At 51.5% G+C, this 17,295-nt stretch overlaps 1 protein-coding gene across 1 annotated transcript in view; it reads right to left on the reverse strand.

Moving 5' to 3' along the window:
• The window catches only part of SPON1 (spondin 1), a 325,832-nt gene that overhangs the window by 13,137 nt on the left and 295,400 nt on the right, over positions 1–17,295 (reverse strand). The window contains exons 7-10 of the mRNA XM_002708823.5: positions 15,772–15,836; positions 2,438–2,639; positions 686–826; positions 227–302 (exon numbers count right to left, since the gene is read on the reverse strand). Of these exons, the coding sequence (XP_002708869.1) occupies positions 227–302; positions 686–826; positions 2,438–2,639; positions 15,772–15,836 (484 nt within the window). The remainder of the gene's footprint in view (positions 1–226; positions 303–685; positions 827–2,437; positions 2,640–15,771; positions 15,837–17,295) is intronic.

Here is a 17,295-nt window from a genome sequence, read left to right on the forward strand (position 1 = left end):
TGCCCACCACCGTGCAGTGCCGATTTCCCAGTTCCCTGAGACTTGCGTGCCTGGTCTTGGACTTGTTTTAGATTATTTCTGGAAGGGGAAATCCTCAAAGATGGCATTACCAAGTCAAAGGATGTAAAGATTTTTAGGGTTCTGCAAGGAGTTAGCAAGTTGCTTGCCCAAAGGGCCCTGCCCCTGTGCATTGCCACCTGCGGCCAAGGACAACAGGACAACGTACCTTCATCTTTCTCTTCCGGAGCCAAGTCTGCTACAATGTCATCCACATTGTCCGGTACAATGTTGCACTGTTCCCCCTGTAAAAGGATTCAGACTTGCAGGGCTCATGTGAGAGAAAGAAGGGAACATGTCAGGGAAGGCTGGAGGGGCCGGGAATCTGATTTCCCCTCTGTGCCATGGCCAAGCCCTGGGCCGGCCTTTCCTATCTGAAAAAAGGACCAGACGGGAGGGACTAACGACCCATGGCAGAGGACACTAGCAATTGATTATGGAGCTCACAGTGACACCTGTTGACCCGAATCAAATCATTCAGTGGAGCTCTGGCCTGGAATTTTGCTCATTTACATGCTGTGAAATAATTTGCATACTAGAAACTCTGGGAGGGTCAGGAATCCACTTCGGGGGGGGGGTTTCTGCAGGACCCCCTGATTCTGTACCACAGTGCATTGTAACCCAGTACCTTCCGGGCGATTCTCTCAATGACAACTCTGGCTACTTGAATGATGGAACCGCCTTCTGGGTCGTAGAAAGGACTCTGAGGATGGTCCAGGCTGGTCAGGGGCCGGATTTTCTCCTGGGGAATCGTGGGCTTGTTGGGTGACTGCAGTGAGGAAAAACAAAACAAAACAAAACAGCTATGGAGCAGGAGAAATAAAACTGATTAAAATCACAAAGGGGCTGGCATTGTGGCACAGCAGGTTAAGCTGCTGCTTGTGACCCTGGCATCCCACATTGGAGCATGAGTTCAAATCCCAGCTACTCTGCTACAGTTTCTTCTTCTTTTTTTGAAGATTTGTTTTATTTATTTGAAAGACAGAGTTATAGAGAGAGGTAGAGCCAGAGAGAGGGGGAGATCTTCCATTTGCTGGTTCACTCCCCAAATGACCACAATGTCCAGAGCTGAGCTGACCCGATGCCAGGAGCCAGGAGCTTCTTCCTGGTCTCCCACGTGGGTGCAGGGGCCCAAGGACTTGGGCCATCTTCTGCTGCTTTCCCAGGCCATAGCAGAGAGGTGGATCAGAAGTGGAGCAGCTGGAACTCAAACCAGCGCCCATATGGGATGCCGGCACTGCAGGCCTGGGCTTTAACCTGCTGCACCACAGCACTGGCCCCCTACTCTGCTTCTGATCCAACTTCTTGCTAATGCACCTGGGAAGGGCAGTGGAAGAAGTGCTTGGGTCCCTGCCACCCACATGGGAGACCAGAATGAAGTTCTAGGTTCTTGGCTTTGGCCTGGCCTAGACCCAGCTGTTGCAACCATTTGGGGAATGAACCAGAGGATGGAAGATTCATTCTCTCATTCTCTCTCTCTCTTGCTCTACCTTTCAAATCAGTCAATCAATCAATATTTTAAAAAAACCAACAAAAACAATTAGGATCAAAAGAAAAACCTTGATAGGAATTCAACAACAAGTAGAACTACCATTTCTATTTCTGGAATTGTGGTCCTGCCCCATGCTTAGAAACTGCACATCTGCGCTTTAAAGTTCTCCCACCCACTTGGTAGGAGTATGCCCTGCAGAGGTTTCAGAGTGGTCACGCTGGGGAGCCAGGTCAGCCTGAGTCCAGGTCTCTCCCTACAAGAACCTGTTCTTCTGTGGAGGGGCAGATGGCACATACTCCAGGGCTTCTGAGCTACGCGCTATCGGCCACAACTCCTCGCCTCTGCGCCTTGGTGGGAAAGCAGCCCTGGGTGACGAATAATTGAGCACGTGAGGCTGGCTTTGAAACCTCTCTACAGGTTGGGTCCCAGGGCAGATTTGCCTCGCACATCATAGTTTGCTGATACCTATTCTAGATTGTTCTCCACTGGTTTTCCGATGGCTCTGGATTTTGGCGCACTTGGTATACTGAGGATCGTATCTGAGACATGCGATTCAGGATGGCATCCAAATGCCTTAGTTTGCTGTCCAGCAGCCTGCGGAACCTGCCCCCACATTGTAATATGGACTTCCTGCTGTCCTCGCTCTCTGTCTGGTCTCCATGCGCTTGGCACACCACCCCCTTACTTCCCTGTGACCTGCTCTGACCAGGCCACTGACCATGCTCCCCAGCGCCCTGATCATCCTGTCTGTGATGCTGACCCCGTGCTCCCTCCCCTACCTGAATGTATGTTCGTATGGGACAGAGGCTAGATCAGACTCACCTCTGTGGCCAGGACACCCAGGACAGGGCAGGAGCTTTGCCACTCACACAGCAGGGACACACTTACCTCATAGGTCACCCCACTGTCAGTGCCGGCGTCCCAGGGGATCAGGTCCTGCACCACCTTCTGCACCCAGCCACACTCCTTGGTGCACAGATCCTCTGCGGACAAACCCACGTTCCAGTCGGGACTGGGGCCCATCATGGTCAGGAAGGACATTAAGTGACGTGTCCTGTCCACCGAAAATTCAGCTGATGGTGCCGCTCTCCTGGAAACCAAATTCAGAGAGCATCACACTCTGGGGGCGCTGGGGTACACACTGTGGGGACATCTGGCCCCGCTACGGCAAAGGCATGAGAGGCACAGCGCAGGGACAGCATCTTTGGCCATTATTGGTTCATATCCTTTTCTCTCAGTCCATCTGTTGGACCAGCATGGAGAGAACCATATGTTATGGCTCAATCCAGTTTTAGTCTGTCTGTAGCTCGTTATTTTACATTTCCTTGCTTATTTATCTGTTGTGCTGTTTACTGTCTGCTGTCACAGGAGTCTATTCTAGGATTTCCTTCTAGAGCCGGGAACACTGCCTGGCACTGAGTAGCTGCTCGGTGAGCGTTTTCAAATAAATGAACAAATATTCATGTGTGTGCCCAGCTGCACTGGATGTCAGATGGATGACAGATCAACATGGCTTCCTCACACCTTAGGTGACGGGGACTTCGGGAGGCTCACAGAAAATGGGATGCAAAGATAAGTTTGTTTTGGTGCAAACATTCTTTGCAATCCATGCCTCGCTTTTTCATAACGCACACTGTCCACGAGTGTTTGGAAGGGCCCTCATCCGCTCTTATCCCATCCTCACAGCACACCGGGGGCAGAGATGCTGGAGGAGGAAACTGAGGCTCATCTCAAGTCACTGAGTGAAGTGGCAGAACAGCAGCCACAACCCGAGTCCACGGAGACTGAGGTCAATGCACCTGCCATCGTCCACTTCTAAATCCTCCCGTGTCCCCCTTTGATCTCTTGAGCGTTCCCCTGTGGCCTTGCCGAGGGTGGCTCCTCCAGCCTGCTGCTGTCTTCAGTGCCTCGGCCCCAGGCACCCACCCACTGGCAGTGGTCCCCTGGCTATTTACTCCTGTCCAGGAGCAGCGGTCCAGGCAGAGAGCAGACTGCTGGCTGGCAACTCCCAGTTGCTGGAAATAACATCCCGAGGTGTACAGCCACGGGAGCAGCTCTTCCATCTCTGGCTCCTCGTGTTGCTAGGCAGAAGTCTCAGGACTGCTGGGGCTGCATGAGGTCCATCATGGTGCCCACTGTGGGGCTCGGGGGGAGGGGTGGACAGAAAGTCGGAGTCCCTCAGCACACACTTGGTCATAGCCCTGTGTCATCTCATTTTCTCCTATGACTGACCATCCTGTGGGGTTAGGACCATCATTCTGTTTTGTAGAAAGGCAATGAATGTGCATAGAGATTAATGGGCTGGGAGCCACACTTAGCAGGGGCTGAGGCTTGGAGGAAGCTTGGAGGCAGCTTGGCCTGACTCTACACCCCCAGGCTGCTAATCATGGGGGAATCCTTGGTCAGGGATCAACTGGTCACTTCGGTCCAGCTGGCAGCTGGTCAACCTCAGCTGCTTGGGTATCTCTGTGCCCTCTCTTGGGAACTTCTGCTTCTGACTGCTCTCACCTGGTCCCAGATGATGCCAGTCCTCGGGGGCCCTAGGCAATGGGACCCCATGGGTGCTGGCAGCCACATGGGCCCAAAGGATGAGCACAGGGTGAGAGAGGCCTGGGTTGTAATTCTGGTGCTGCCTTGTATAACTGTGTGGCATTGGGGGAATCACCAACTCCACCTTGTGCCTCAGTGTCCAAATATTTAAAATTATTTTATATATTTAAAAAATTAATTAAAAAATCAATTAGAGCAAGCAAGCACACACCCCCATCCATTGGTTTATTCTCCGAATGCTACAACAGCTGGAACTGCAGAACCGGGCTAGGCTGACGCCTGGGAGCTGGAATTCAATCCAGATCTCCCATGTGGGTGGCAGAGCTCAACTACTTGCGTCATCATTGCTGCCTCCCCGGATGTGCATTAGCAGGAAGCTGGAATCAGGAGCTGGAGCTGGGACTTGAACCCAGGCACTCTGATACAGGGCACGGGCATCTTAATCAGGAGCTTAACCATTAGGCCAAGTGCCCACCCCTCAGTATTCAAATCTTGAAAATGGGGATCACATATGTCTATCCCAAGGGGTTCTTCTGAGTGTTCAGTGAGCTAAGAGGCACAGAGAACTTAGCTCAGTGCCTGGCACCTGGGCCGTTATGGTGGTACTGCACTGAGAGACGCACCCTGGGTCACGTGGCGCTCAGGAAGGAGAGGGCAGGGAGAGACGCCTTCCTGGGTGCACATCACATTGCAGCCTGCTGCCAACCCAAGTGCTGGCACAGAAGTGGAGGAAGAGGCTGGCCCCAGCCCTGGTGTCAGCAGGCTGACGTGGACATGGTGCTGCCTCTTCCTCAAGGCCCCCCACTCTCCCTTTCCTGCTCCACCCACTGCCCATTGGAAAAACTCTTCTCCAAAGGTTTGAAAATTGTGCTGCTTGGATCAGCAGCATCAGCCTGCCCCTCCTGCCTTGGGAGAAATGCAAATAAATGGGCCCTACCCCAGAGTTACTGAATGGGAGGCTCTGCAGTGGGACAGAGCTCTCTGTGTAACTGAGCCCCCCACCAGCAAACCCAATGCACCTGAAGCTTAGGATCCTGGGTCTGCTCATGGCCGCAGCCTCAGCTCAGGCGTCGCCTCTTCCAGGAGACTTCCGACCCTGGGGGGAAGGCGCGTGCCTACCTGCCCTGTGACAGCCATCGCCTCTTCCCTGGTCAGCCTCCATCCCAGACTGGGAGCTCCCTGAGGAGCTGCACAGCTGCCCCCACAGTACCGTGGAGCCTGGTGGGCTGACAGCGAATGATGTATGACAGCCAGAACTCCCCTACTCGCTGGCTCCAGATCTCGGGCAAGCTGTGCACCTCCTTCGGGTCTCTCTGTGTTCATCTAACACTGCCTGTCTGCGGTGCTGCTGTGGGGAGCCAATGAGATGCTTTAGCAGGAAGCCTGTATAAATGCTGAAATGCCACATTGCTAAGCACTGCTGTTTTGTTAGGCTTTTTCCCACATATGCCTCTTCTGGCCTGCAGGTCAGTGGCTGTAGCGTGTTCTTTAGAGACCCAGCTTCTACAAGATCGCAGGCTGGGGAGCTGTGGCATTGCTCACCCAGGACCTCACAGGATAGCATTGGGCCTGATTTGCAGTCCCTGCCATCCAGAGGCCATGAATGTCTGGCGGGGCTGCTTTATGGCCCAGTGTGTTAAGGTCCTTGGACCCTTGGGGGCCCAGGTGTCCTCTGAGAGGCAGCGTCCTTTTCCATTGTCAGCGAGACTGCCCACCCTGCCTATTGCCTTCCCATGCACCTAAGTGTGTGATTTTGGGTCAGGTATGCTATACCCCATGAGTGATGCTCTTCGCAGTGACAACCCAAGGGGACAAAAACAGTTCTACTGAGGAATGCAGAGGAGGAGAAACCAACACGTCATCCTTTGCTTGCCCAGCCAAGGGATAGGAGCCGCTGAGGAGGGGGATTCCGCTGAGGAGGGGGGTCCCGTCCTCATGGATGCTGCTGGCTGAGTCTGCGGTAGCCAGATCTGTGGCCCGAGTCAGCCCCTCCGCACTGTCCTGCCCCTGTGTTTCAAGGGGCTACCAATCTCTGACCTTCACCTGGGCAAATGGAACCTAGAAGGCCCTGGGAGCAGTCCTGTAGCATCTTCAGATGCACCTTGCTGCTCTCGCTTCGGAAGCGTCCTCCCCGGGCTCCCTCTGCGTGGTGCCCCCTGCAGGAGGCGTTTCCCGACTTCTTCCCCAGCGGCCCTGGCTGACCTGCCAGCGGCACGCTGCACTCACGCTGCCCTGGGACTTTCTTGGTTAACATCTGTCTTCTCTGTTAGTTTCCAACAGAGGAAGGGCTGTTTTAGTCTTGCTTACAGCTTGGCATGCAGTGGGTTCTCTGCAAATGTTTGTTTAAATAAATGAATTAATCTAGGGAGCGAATGTGGAGACTTTGTACTTCCCTTGACCTTCAAATTTAATTAAAATCACTCCCAAGTATTTATTACTTCTATATTAAAAATGCTTACAATAATAAAATGGAAAGAATGTATTTGAGTTTTCCTTAAGAACTTCTAGATAGGGCCAGGGTCTTGGATTTGTTCAAGCTGTCAGAAAAGTTCTTCATCATGTTTCTGGCAGGCCCTGTCTTCCAGGATATGCTGTTTTGTTAACTGGGTTCCATTTTTCTATCAGAGATTTAAATTTATATCAGTTTTCTAGCAAAGTGTTGATCTGACCATACTAATATCAGGGTATATAATATTGCATGATAATTTAAAAAGTGTGATATTCAGGGTAAAACAAAATTATACATCAGTGCTACAGATTGGGGATCCCAGAGACTACAGATAGGAATTTATGCAAAACAGACTCACAAGTTAGGGGGGAAGGAAGGAGTGTGCAGCAAGCAGGGCTGGGCTAAGTTAATTGCAATAAAAATTGGATTCACATCTTATACTCTAATAAAAAACATTAGTGATGAACCCAAACTCAAATATCAAACAGCCATATCATGGCAAAAGTCATTTTTTCAAGAAAAATATGTGGAAGAAATGCTAATTTTCTCAGCTTTGAAACAATAAAAGCAATTAGGAAAAAAGAAATTAACAAGTTGAGTTATACGTCAATAAAAGCATCTATGTAGAATGTAAATGAAATAAAAACATCTATATAATGAAAACAACAGTACAGGTTTAGCAGCCCTAGCCAAAAATCCTGAAACACAAAATGCTGCAAAATATTTAAAAAAAAAATTTAAAAAGATTTATTATTTTATTTGAAAGGCAGAGTTACAGAGAGAGGGAGAAGGAGAGAGAGACAGAGACAGAGACAGAGAGAATCCTCCACCTGCTGGTTCAGTCCCCAAATGGCTACAACAGCCAGCACTGGGCCAGGCTGAAGCCAGGAGCCAGGAACTTCATCTGGGTCTCACACATGGGAGGCAGGGACCCAAACATTTGGGGCATCTTCTCTTGCTTTTCTAGGCACATTAGCAGGGAGCTGGAGCAGAAGTGGAACAGCTGAGACTTGAACCAATGCCCATATGGGATGCTGGGGTTGCAGGTACTGGCCACAGTGCTTACCCCCAAATATGACATTTTTGAACATTTTGGAACATTTTTGAACATGATGGAAAATTCCACACCTGACCTCATGGGATGAGTCACAGTCAAAATGCATACACACTAAAAATATTGTACGAAATTTCCTCCATGCTATGCGCATAAGGTATTTGTTAAACATAAAAGAATTTTGTCTTTGGGTTTAGGTCCCATTCCCCAAATATCTCATTATGTATATGTAAATATTCCAAATTCTGAAAAAAATCCGAAGTCCAAAATACCTCTGGTCCCCAGCATTTCAGATAAGGGATGTTCAACCTCTGCTGAACTGGAAAGAAAAAGTATCTGCTGGCAAAACTGTCTCTGTCAAGGGTATTTGAGAAAGTGTCAGTAGCTGTACAGGGGGCTGGCACTGTGGCATAGCAGGTTAAGCTGCCGCCTGTCATGGCCAGTGTCTCATATGGGAGCTGCTTCATGTCCCGGTTACTCCACTTCTGGTCCAGCTCCCTGCTAATGAGCCCGAGAAAGCAGCGGAGGATGACCCAAGGGCTTGGTCCCCTGCACCTAGGTGGGAGACTGGGAAGAAGCTCCTGGCTCCTGGCTTCAGATTGGCTCAACTCTGGCTGTTGCAGCCATTTGGGGAATGAACTAGCAGATGGAAGACCTCTCTCTCTCTCTGTCTCTCCCTCTCTGTAACCCTGCCTCTCAAATAAATAAATAGATCTTTTTAAAAATAGCTATACAGAACTAATTCAAATCCATAACACAAAATGATCTCACTAGACAGGAAGCAGACAATTCACATCAGAACATTGAAAAAAACCAATGAAGGCATGGAGCAACGCTTCCTCTTTTTACAGAGAGACAGAGTGGTGTGTAAGGGAAAACCCAGGGCATGGGAGCAGACAGAGCTGTATTTGGGTTTTGGTGCAGTCACTTATTTATTAACTATGCAATGGCGGCTTTTATCTCCCCTTTCTTTGCAGTTACTGCACTTGAAGATGGGAGCTTCATCATTTGTACCCCAAGGTTTTCTTGGGAGGAGACTGCTTCCCTGTGACCCACATGGAACAGGACTTGGTAGGGGCAGGCTTTTGGTGCAGTCATTAACACACCCCTTGAGACACCCACATCCCATTTCAGGGTGCCTGGGCCCTAGTCCCAGCTCCAGTTCTGATTCCAGCTTCCTGCGAATGTGCACCCTGGGAAGTGGCAGCACCTGGAGATGGCTCACGTGCCTAGGTCCCTGCCATCCATGTGAGAGACCGAGATTGAGTTCCAGGTTGCTGGCTTCAGCCTGTCCTAACCCTGGTTGTTGTGGGCATTTGGGAAGTGAATCAGTAGATGCAATATATATATATATATATTATTTTTTGACAGGCAGAGTGGACAATGAGAGAGAGAGACAGAGAGAAAGGTCTTCCTTTACCGTTGGTTCACCCTCCAATGGCTGCTGCGCTGGTGCACTGCGGCCGGTGCACCGTGCTGATCCGAAGCCAGGAGCCAGGTGCTTCTCCTGGTCTCCCATGCAGGGCCCAAGGACTTGGGCCATCCTCCACTGCACTCCCAGGCCATAGCAGAGAGCTGGACTGAATGAGGGGCAACTGGGACAGAATCTGGCGCCCCAACCAGGACTAGAACCCGGTGTGCTGGTGCCGCAAGGCGGAGGATTAGCCTATTGAGCCGCGGCGCCGGCCAGATGCAATATTTCTGACATCTCTCTGTCTGCCTTTCAAATAAAAATAAATAAAATTTATATATATATAAAATGACTCCTTGAAGGTTTCTTTCTCAATTTTCCAAACAAAATTTCCTGAAACATCACAAAAGAGGTAAGGAAGGATTTTTATGCCACTCCTAGAGACGTACTAACCCTTTCTATAGTGCAGATCCACACCAGTGATGCTAAGAGGTTTTCCTAAGCCACTGATACAGGCTGCTTTTCTCATACATTCCAAATCTAGTTTTTGAAGTTGGAGGAACACAATTTAGCCACGAGAGGGCGCCCGAGCCATTCACTGGACAGGCGTCTTGGTTGAGTGGAGGGAAGATTAGAGTGGGGTTCCCGAAGCCTGGGAAAACTGTTAAGAACCAGGGGGAATCCAGGACTCCAGGTCCACCTGGACACCTGGACCTACCACATGCTCCTCTAGTCCAAGGACTGTCTTTCTCTACCATCCTGGGGGTGCTGATGGACCTGGGCTCCGGCTGCAGGAGGCAGGGGTGGCCCTGAAGCTGCCACCCCGATTTCAGAGACAAATCCTTCTGGCCTCTGTGGACTTCTGGAGAGGCCCCCCGTGTCTGACCGCAGCTGTCCTCACAGACACCCCCGTGGCCTCCTTAAACGTGAAGCTGAGTGGCTGGGAATCATTTAAGGGGATTACATCCTTTGCGGAATTCATTATAAGAGAGGAAGTAAAAATTAAAACGTTTTAGTAATCCTTAGCATTTAGACTGCCCTGGGACCAGTGTGGGGATGGAGATTCAGAGTGGAAGTGCAGGAAGCCTGGCCATTTTCTACTTGGGTGCCAGAGGGACTAAAGGATGTGGGTTTTGTTCAGAATCCGTCTTTGCTGTCTCTACCTGCGCGCGGGCTGTCGGAGCCACAGCCTGATTTATTGAGCTAAACAAGTCAGCAGCTAATTTGTTCATTCCCGGCTGTCCTTTGAGAAATGGTGCTGGGGATAAAGATGAAGATCATTGAAAAACAAGTCAGTTGCAACGGGCAGGACCTGGCAAAGTAGGTCACCCTGGCTTTCCCCTGGGCCCAGGGACGCTGGAATCCCATTAACCTCAATGGGGCAGGCTCCGGGAGGAGGGGAGAGTTCTTTCTGCAAAACACAATTTGGCTGCACGGAGGCGTCCTGATTTGACTTCCTAATGAGATCTGGAAGAAGAACGGGAAGACCAGGGTTTGGGAAAATCAAAGAACAAGCTGGTAGGCTCGGGCTGACGCTCGGCCATCGGGGAGACCTGGTGTCTTCCCTGCCTTCCTTCTGTGCCGTGGGGGTCTTGGGAAAACTGAGGAATGGGTCAAGTGGACGAAGTATCCCGAAATATTTCTTCCCAATTTTCAGAGAGTCTTTTCCACCTTAAAAAAGGAAACATGTGGGGCTGGTACTGTGGCGTAGCAGGTAAAGTGGCCACCTGTCACGGCCAGCATCCCATATGGGAACAGCTTCATGTCTAGGCTGCTCCACTTCTGGTCCAGCTCCCTGCTAATGCACCTGAGAAAAGCAGTAAAGATGGCCCAAGTCCTTGGGCTCCTGCACCCACATGGGAGACCCCAATGAAACTCCTGGCTTCAGCCTGGTCCAGTGCTGGCCATTGTGGCCATCTGGGGGAAAGAGCCAGCAGATTGAGAATTTCTCTCTGTCTCTCCCTCTCTCTGTAACTCTTTGGAATAAATAAAGCAATCTTAAAAAATAAATAAAAAAAAGGAAACACATTCCCCTGACTCTTCATCCCCCAGAACTTCCTGCCCACTCTCTCTTCTTTTCGTAGTGAACTTCCCAGAGGCGTTGTCTGCGTGCCCACCCCAGACCATTCCACCTGCTCCGGGCTGGGTCCCCCCATCGCTCAGCAGAAGGAAGTTTTGATGATGAGTCTCACGTCGATAAACACAAAGGGCCTTTCCCAGCCCTGGTCGTCCTTGGTCTCTCAGTGGCCCTGGACAGAGCTGGCCTCCGTCTTCCATCATTCCCCGCCCTTGCGTCCCGGACACCCAGCTGCCTTCCGGATCTCTGCTGCTCGCTCTCTGTTTCATCTGCAGGTTACGTCTTGGAGCTCTTTAGCAGTCCATCGTGAACGCCTCCTCTTACCCTGCAGCTCTGTCACCCATGCCCTTGGCAGTGACTATCTCCCATTCCTCCCTCACTCCCCATCTCCTGGCTCAGGGTGAGATTCTCCCATGAGTTTCAGGGTGACAGCTCACTGGGCACTCACCGCTTCTAACTGGGTATCTTGAGGCCATCTTAATGCTGCGACCTCACGATCTTTCCCACTGAACTGCATCTGATGTTGCCAGTCTTACCACGTCTCATGAATGGCTCTGCCAGCCCCTTCCCCATGCCAGCCAGCCACCTGGGGAGCGTCCTGGCTGCTCCCTCTCCCTCACTCTCCTTCTCCAACCCAACACCATGGCCTCTGTGCTACTTCCGTATCACCTCCCCTGTCACCACCCTGCCCATCCCATAGCAGTCACAGTGAATTCCCTCCTGGTTCTGTGCAGCAGCCTCCTCGCTGGTCTTGCCTCCTTTGTCCTTCTGCACTGAAGCCAAGTTTGTGTGTGTGTGTGTGTGTGTGTGTGCATGCGCGCATGCACGCGTGTGAATCTGATGCCATCCTTCTTAAAACCTTTCAATGATTTCCCATTATTTTTAATGCAAAAATCAAAATTTTAATGTTGCACATCTTAGTCCCACATCAGAATCATCTTTGATTCTGTATCCCGTGACACCAAATAGCTTAGATGCCTTAAAGAACCTCTACCACCTCCTCACACAGGGCCTTTACTCATGATAGTCTCTAGATTTTCTGGAATGTTCTCTCCTTGCTTTGCTTTTCTATTTTTTTAAAAAAGATTTATTTTTTGTTGATCTGAAAGGCAGAGAGAGCGAGAAAGAGGGAGGGAGAGGGGGAGGGAGAGAGGGAGAGAGAGGGAGGGAGAAAGAGAGAAAGAGAGATAGAGAGAAAGAGAGAGAGAGAGGTCTTCTACCTGCTGGTTCACTCCCCCAAAATAACCACTAAGACTGGGGCTGGGTCAGGCTGAAGCCTGGAGCTCAGAACTCCACCTGGGTCTCAATTAATTCACGAGTGGGAAAATGAATGAGCTGTCACTTAATCGGAGGGACCTTGTGAGAGTGAAGAGCACAGGCATTAGTCAGCTGGGTTTGGTTGCGATTCTAGTTCCACCTTGGTAGGATGACATGATGACACTGGGCCTGTCATTTATCTTCTAAGTCTCATGTGGGAGTAGTTGGGCTGTTTTCCGCCACTTTCCCAGGCGCGTTAGCAGGGAGCTGGAAGGGAAGTGGAGCAGCTGGGACTTGAACTGCGGTCCCATGCATATGAAAGCGCCAGCCCTCTGCGCCACAATGCTGGCCCCACTCGCTTTGCTTCTTGTTCGAATTAACTCCTGTGGTCTCCTCAGACCCCCGCTGCATTGCCTTTTCCTCGGGGAAGCCCTCTCTGACCCCCAGGCTGGGTCACTGTCCCGTCCACTTTCCGTACTGCCCTCCTAAGGCTTTCCTTCTGGGATGCACCGCATTTATTTGTGTGGTCATTTAATAACTGTCTCTCCCAGCTAAATGGCAAACTCTATCAGAAACTCTCCTGCACTCCCCGTGGGCACCTGCCTTTCCCAGGACTTTTGTTTGGAGACTCTCGATAAATATTCATTGACTCAATGAAATGTTCCAGTCATCTTTGATAGGAGGATAAGTGAAAGTCAAGATTTTGTTTCATTTGGAGGCAGGAGTCAGACAATTTGATATGGTCACACTGCTAATTTCATGCTGATCAGAAGCCTGATTGGCAGACAGATATGTCTCGATTAACTCACGAGTGGGAAAATGAATGAGCTGTCACTTAATCGCAGGGACCTTGTGAGAGTGAAGAGCACAGGCATTAGTCAGCTGGGTTTGGTTGTGATTCTAGTTCCACGCTTGATGGGATGACACGATGACATTGGGCCTGTCATTTATCTTCTACGTCTCAGTTTCATCATCTGTGAAATGGGCATCACAACTCCTACCTTATGGGGTTATTAGGAAGACTAAACATAATCATAAATGGAAGTGCTTTATCGGGTACTTGGATACATCGTGTATCCTTACGGTAAAATGATTTCGTTCTTTGCTCTTTCCCTCCTGAATGCATCTTGCTTCGGAGCTGATGTTTTTCTGAACCCAGGCTTCCCAAGAGAACCCTGGTTTCAGGATTCCTTAGTGGAATTAAAGCTGGCACTCACAAACTCTGTGGCTCACATACCCCAGCCCACACCTGCCCCAGAGAGCCCCCCTTCTGAGAGCACCTAAGGCGAGGGGTTCTCCCCATGCAGGCTCTGGGTGCCTAGGAGCTGGAGAAGTTGAAGGGAGAGCTCAGCCGCCAGGACCTGATGGCTAACGGCCGATGGGTGTGCCAAGGGGGCCATAAGCCATTGTGAATTCTCCCTGGGGGTCTTGGTGGGACAGGGAAGGCACTGGGGAATGTCCCTCTGCCCGGAGACAGCTGGGGCAGCAGCCCTCGCTCCTGCTGCCCATCGCGGGAGGGCAGGGCCCTTGCTGGGCTGGGCGGGGTTTTCACTGCCCTCCTGGGCGCTTCCCTAGAGAAGACTCTGAGCAAGGCCTGGAGATCACAGCAGGCGAGGGAAGGCCTCCACACAGCCGGCTGTGCTGCCCCTGTTCAGCCCTCCTGCCGTCAGTCTCCCTCTCCCTCCTCGGGCTTCCACAGAGGCCCCAGCTCCACCCAGCCGGGCCACTCGGGATCATCAAGGAGCACCCCGCTGGCTGCAGCTCCCGTGCCTCTGATGACTTCTCCCCAACCCTTCTCTGGGCTTCCAGAGTCGCTCTTATCCTCATTCTGTAAGCTTTGGTATTTATTTGTTTATTTGAAAGGGAAGGAGGGAGAGAGAGGGAGAGGGGGAAAGGGGGAGAGGGGGAGAGGGGGAGGCGTGGTAGGACTCTGTATCCCCTCTTGACTGGGTATTCCAAAGAGCTGGGGCTGCGCGTGGGTAGGGCTGGCACAGAGGGCAGGGATGAGCTGTTAGTTTTCTGAATGGTTAGGTGGGTGGGCTCCAGGTGTCTTTAAAAGCTTCTCTGCTCCCAGCTAGGCAGGTGTGAGTGTTCCTCATCCCTCAGCCTCTGCTACCCAATCCTGGGGCCTTCCTGTGGAATGTTCTGTACTTCCCTTCCTACCATTTTGAGTTTTCTCCTACTGAGTGGTATCTTACACATTGCCGGGTTGTCATTGACTTCATCGACATCATTGTTAATGGATGCAGACTACTCTATTGAGGATCTATTCCTCATAAACCATTTTCCTATGGTTGACTTGGAACCTTGTTTGCATCTGTAAAGATGGAGTGGAAAGTAAGTCCCGCTCGAAGCACAGCACAGGAATCCAGGGTGGCCAGAGTGAGAGAAGCCACAGGAGATGCAGGAGTCCCAGGAGGTAAGTCCACAGGGAAGGGAGGCACTGAAGTGTGTTGTGCCCCCTGTGGCCTAGCCGGCTAAACTAAGGGGTGTGGACTTGACCCTGGAGGCTAAAGGGGTCCTAGAGGGAGTTTAAGAAGGGGAGCACACAACAGATTTGACTTCTTAAAAGACAGGTGTGTTAACAGTGTGGATGAGGCAGCTGACGGGGGGAGACTATAGAAGAGGGAAGAGGTGAAGTGGGTCGGGGGAAGCAGATTGAACTGCTGGCCAGGAAAGGACTGATTTGCGAGATGTAAGAAGGTAAATCAACTCTGACTCACTGTGCTTCTGAGGCTTCTCCACATGGAGAAGATTAGGTTGGTGTGACAGGTTCCATTTGGACATGATGAATTCAAAATCCATACGGGCCATCCTCAGGTGCCTAAGAAACTGATGGATCTGTCTGTCTGTCTGTCTGTCTATGTATCTATCTATCCATCCATCCATCCACTTATCTATTTATCTAATGTTTCTTTCTGCCCATCCATCCGTCTGTCCATCCGTCCATCCATCTGTCCTTCCACCCATCCATCTAGAGGAGTGATAGTTTTGGGAATTGTCAGTGTATCCCTGGACTCCAAAGACTCAAGGGCAGATGGACTTGCCAAGCAATAGGATGGGGACTGAGAGCAGAACCCTGGGTAAATCTGGCATTCCATGAGATAGACTTGCTCATAGGGAACACGCCTCTGTCCTCTGAGGGCAAACGCGTGTTGGGTTGGTTGTGGCTGAGAGCATGAGTGAACACATCCCAGTTAATCAGCATGCCCAGGCTGAGTCCTCTGCAGTGCTAAAGCCATTAGGGGAAAACGAGGCCAAGAAGACAGGAGCACATGTGACACGCTAACCATGAGCAGCACTTTGCTTGTTTGTTCGCCTGACAGGTAATGACGTAACTGGTGTGTGGTGGCCAGGAGGCAGCTGGCTCCGAGTGCAAGGCTAGGGTGGAGCAGGGCAGGGCAAGGAGCTGCTTGGTACTTACACGTTGAGAGGCTGCCAGGCTGGCCACTGGGCTTTGGCTTTGATGACGGTGAGGACCTCATCACTCTGCAAAAAAGGACCACAGGTACTTAGTGGACAGAGCTGCAGAGCTGGGCTCAGGGGAACAAGGAAGTTTCGACACAATGAGCCTGACCTCCCCCCAACCCCCCCAACCTCTCCTCTGCTGTTGAGGCTCTGTCTGCCACCTTGCCTTGGGATGCAGGAACCCTGAAGCCTCAGCAACACCAGGAGGTAGGACTGAGGGTCCAGTGTGCCTGGAGCATCCTGAACATTGACAAGCCACCGAGTCTCACCTCTGGTTTCCAGCTCAGCCCATCCCTTCCCTACGCGCACCAGAGCTATGACCCGGGTTCTGCCACAGTTGGCCAGAATTTCACACCATGTGCAGCCAGGCAGGCCAAGCCATGTGCTTTGTGTCCAGCTGAGTCAGCAGGAACTGCAAAGCACCCAACATCTGACCCCGAGGACTGCCCCCGGCCTCCCCGCTGTTCAGTCCCCTCCGTAGGTTGAGGAGGACATGAGAACGAAGCCCAGGGCTCACAGCTCCAGCTCCCCTCACACATCCTGCCCTGGGTGGCTTTGGAGCACATGGAGCGCCATTAAAGTCACTGTTCTGAAGACCCTTCCGATGACTCCTACTTTGAAGGAAAGCATTAGGTGGCCGTGATGGGGGGCAAAACTCAGAACTTGGTGGATGTCGCTCAACTTCACTTTGAGGTTTGGCTGGGTGTCCTGGTTCAACTCCACACGGGGCTGAGAGGTGTCCTAATCATTTCAAGCAAGGCTCCGGGCTGGCAAAGGCCCAGTTTCAGTGCTGGCCCTGATTCTCCCCTACCCTGGCCTGAGCCAGCAGTGCCCAGCCACCATTGTCCGTTAGGCAGAGAAAAATCCAGAATGTCACCAGCTGGGGAAGGAAGAGCCTTGTTGCCAACTGAACAGATCCCCGAGTTCCAGCGGGTAGAGGCTTTGGCTGGTTTGCAGCTATGACCCTCTCCTTAGGGTTGTGCCTGGCAGTAGGTGCCTAGAACATATTTGGAATGGATTGATGAACTTTTCCTCAGTTGGGTACCTTGCCCAGAAAACCACACAGTCCTTAAGGAAATTGGAAGAAAAGGGCCAGAGGCCTCCCGACTTGGGCTCAAGGACGATCAAAGCCTTCTGGTCCAGAGTCTCACTGCCCTGCAGGGGAGCAGTCACTGGGTGCTGGGCCTCAGAGAAGGGGGCTCTGCCAGCTCCAGCTTGTGCTGGCTGCTGTGATGGTCCTAGGGGAGGGCAAAGGGCAGAAGCCGGGCCCGCAGGGGCAAGCGAGCAGAGGCAGCCCCCTGAGGAAGCTGGAGGCCCTCTCCCAAGCTCACTCCCTGGGATGTCCGCTTTCGGTGGAAGGAAAGGCTCCTGGGATGCATAGATGCCCCTATGGTCTCCTGGTCCCAACTGAGCTGTTTCATTTCTCACGGGGGATTGATTTATTTGCTCTCACTCACTCCCAATAAATATCAGTTGGATG

This window comes from Oryctolagus cuniculus, chromosome 1, assembly GCF_964237555.1.
Source record: "Oryctolagus cuniculus chromosome 1, mOryCun1.1, whole genome shotgun sequence".
NCBI classification, from domain to species: domain Eukaryota; kingdom Metazoa; phylum Chordata; class Mammalia; order Lagomorpha; family Leporidae; genus Oryctolagus; species Oryctolagus cuniculus.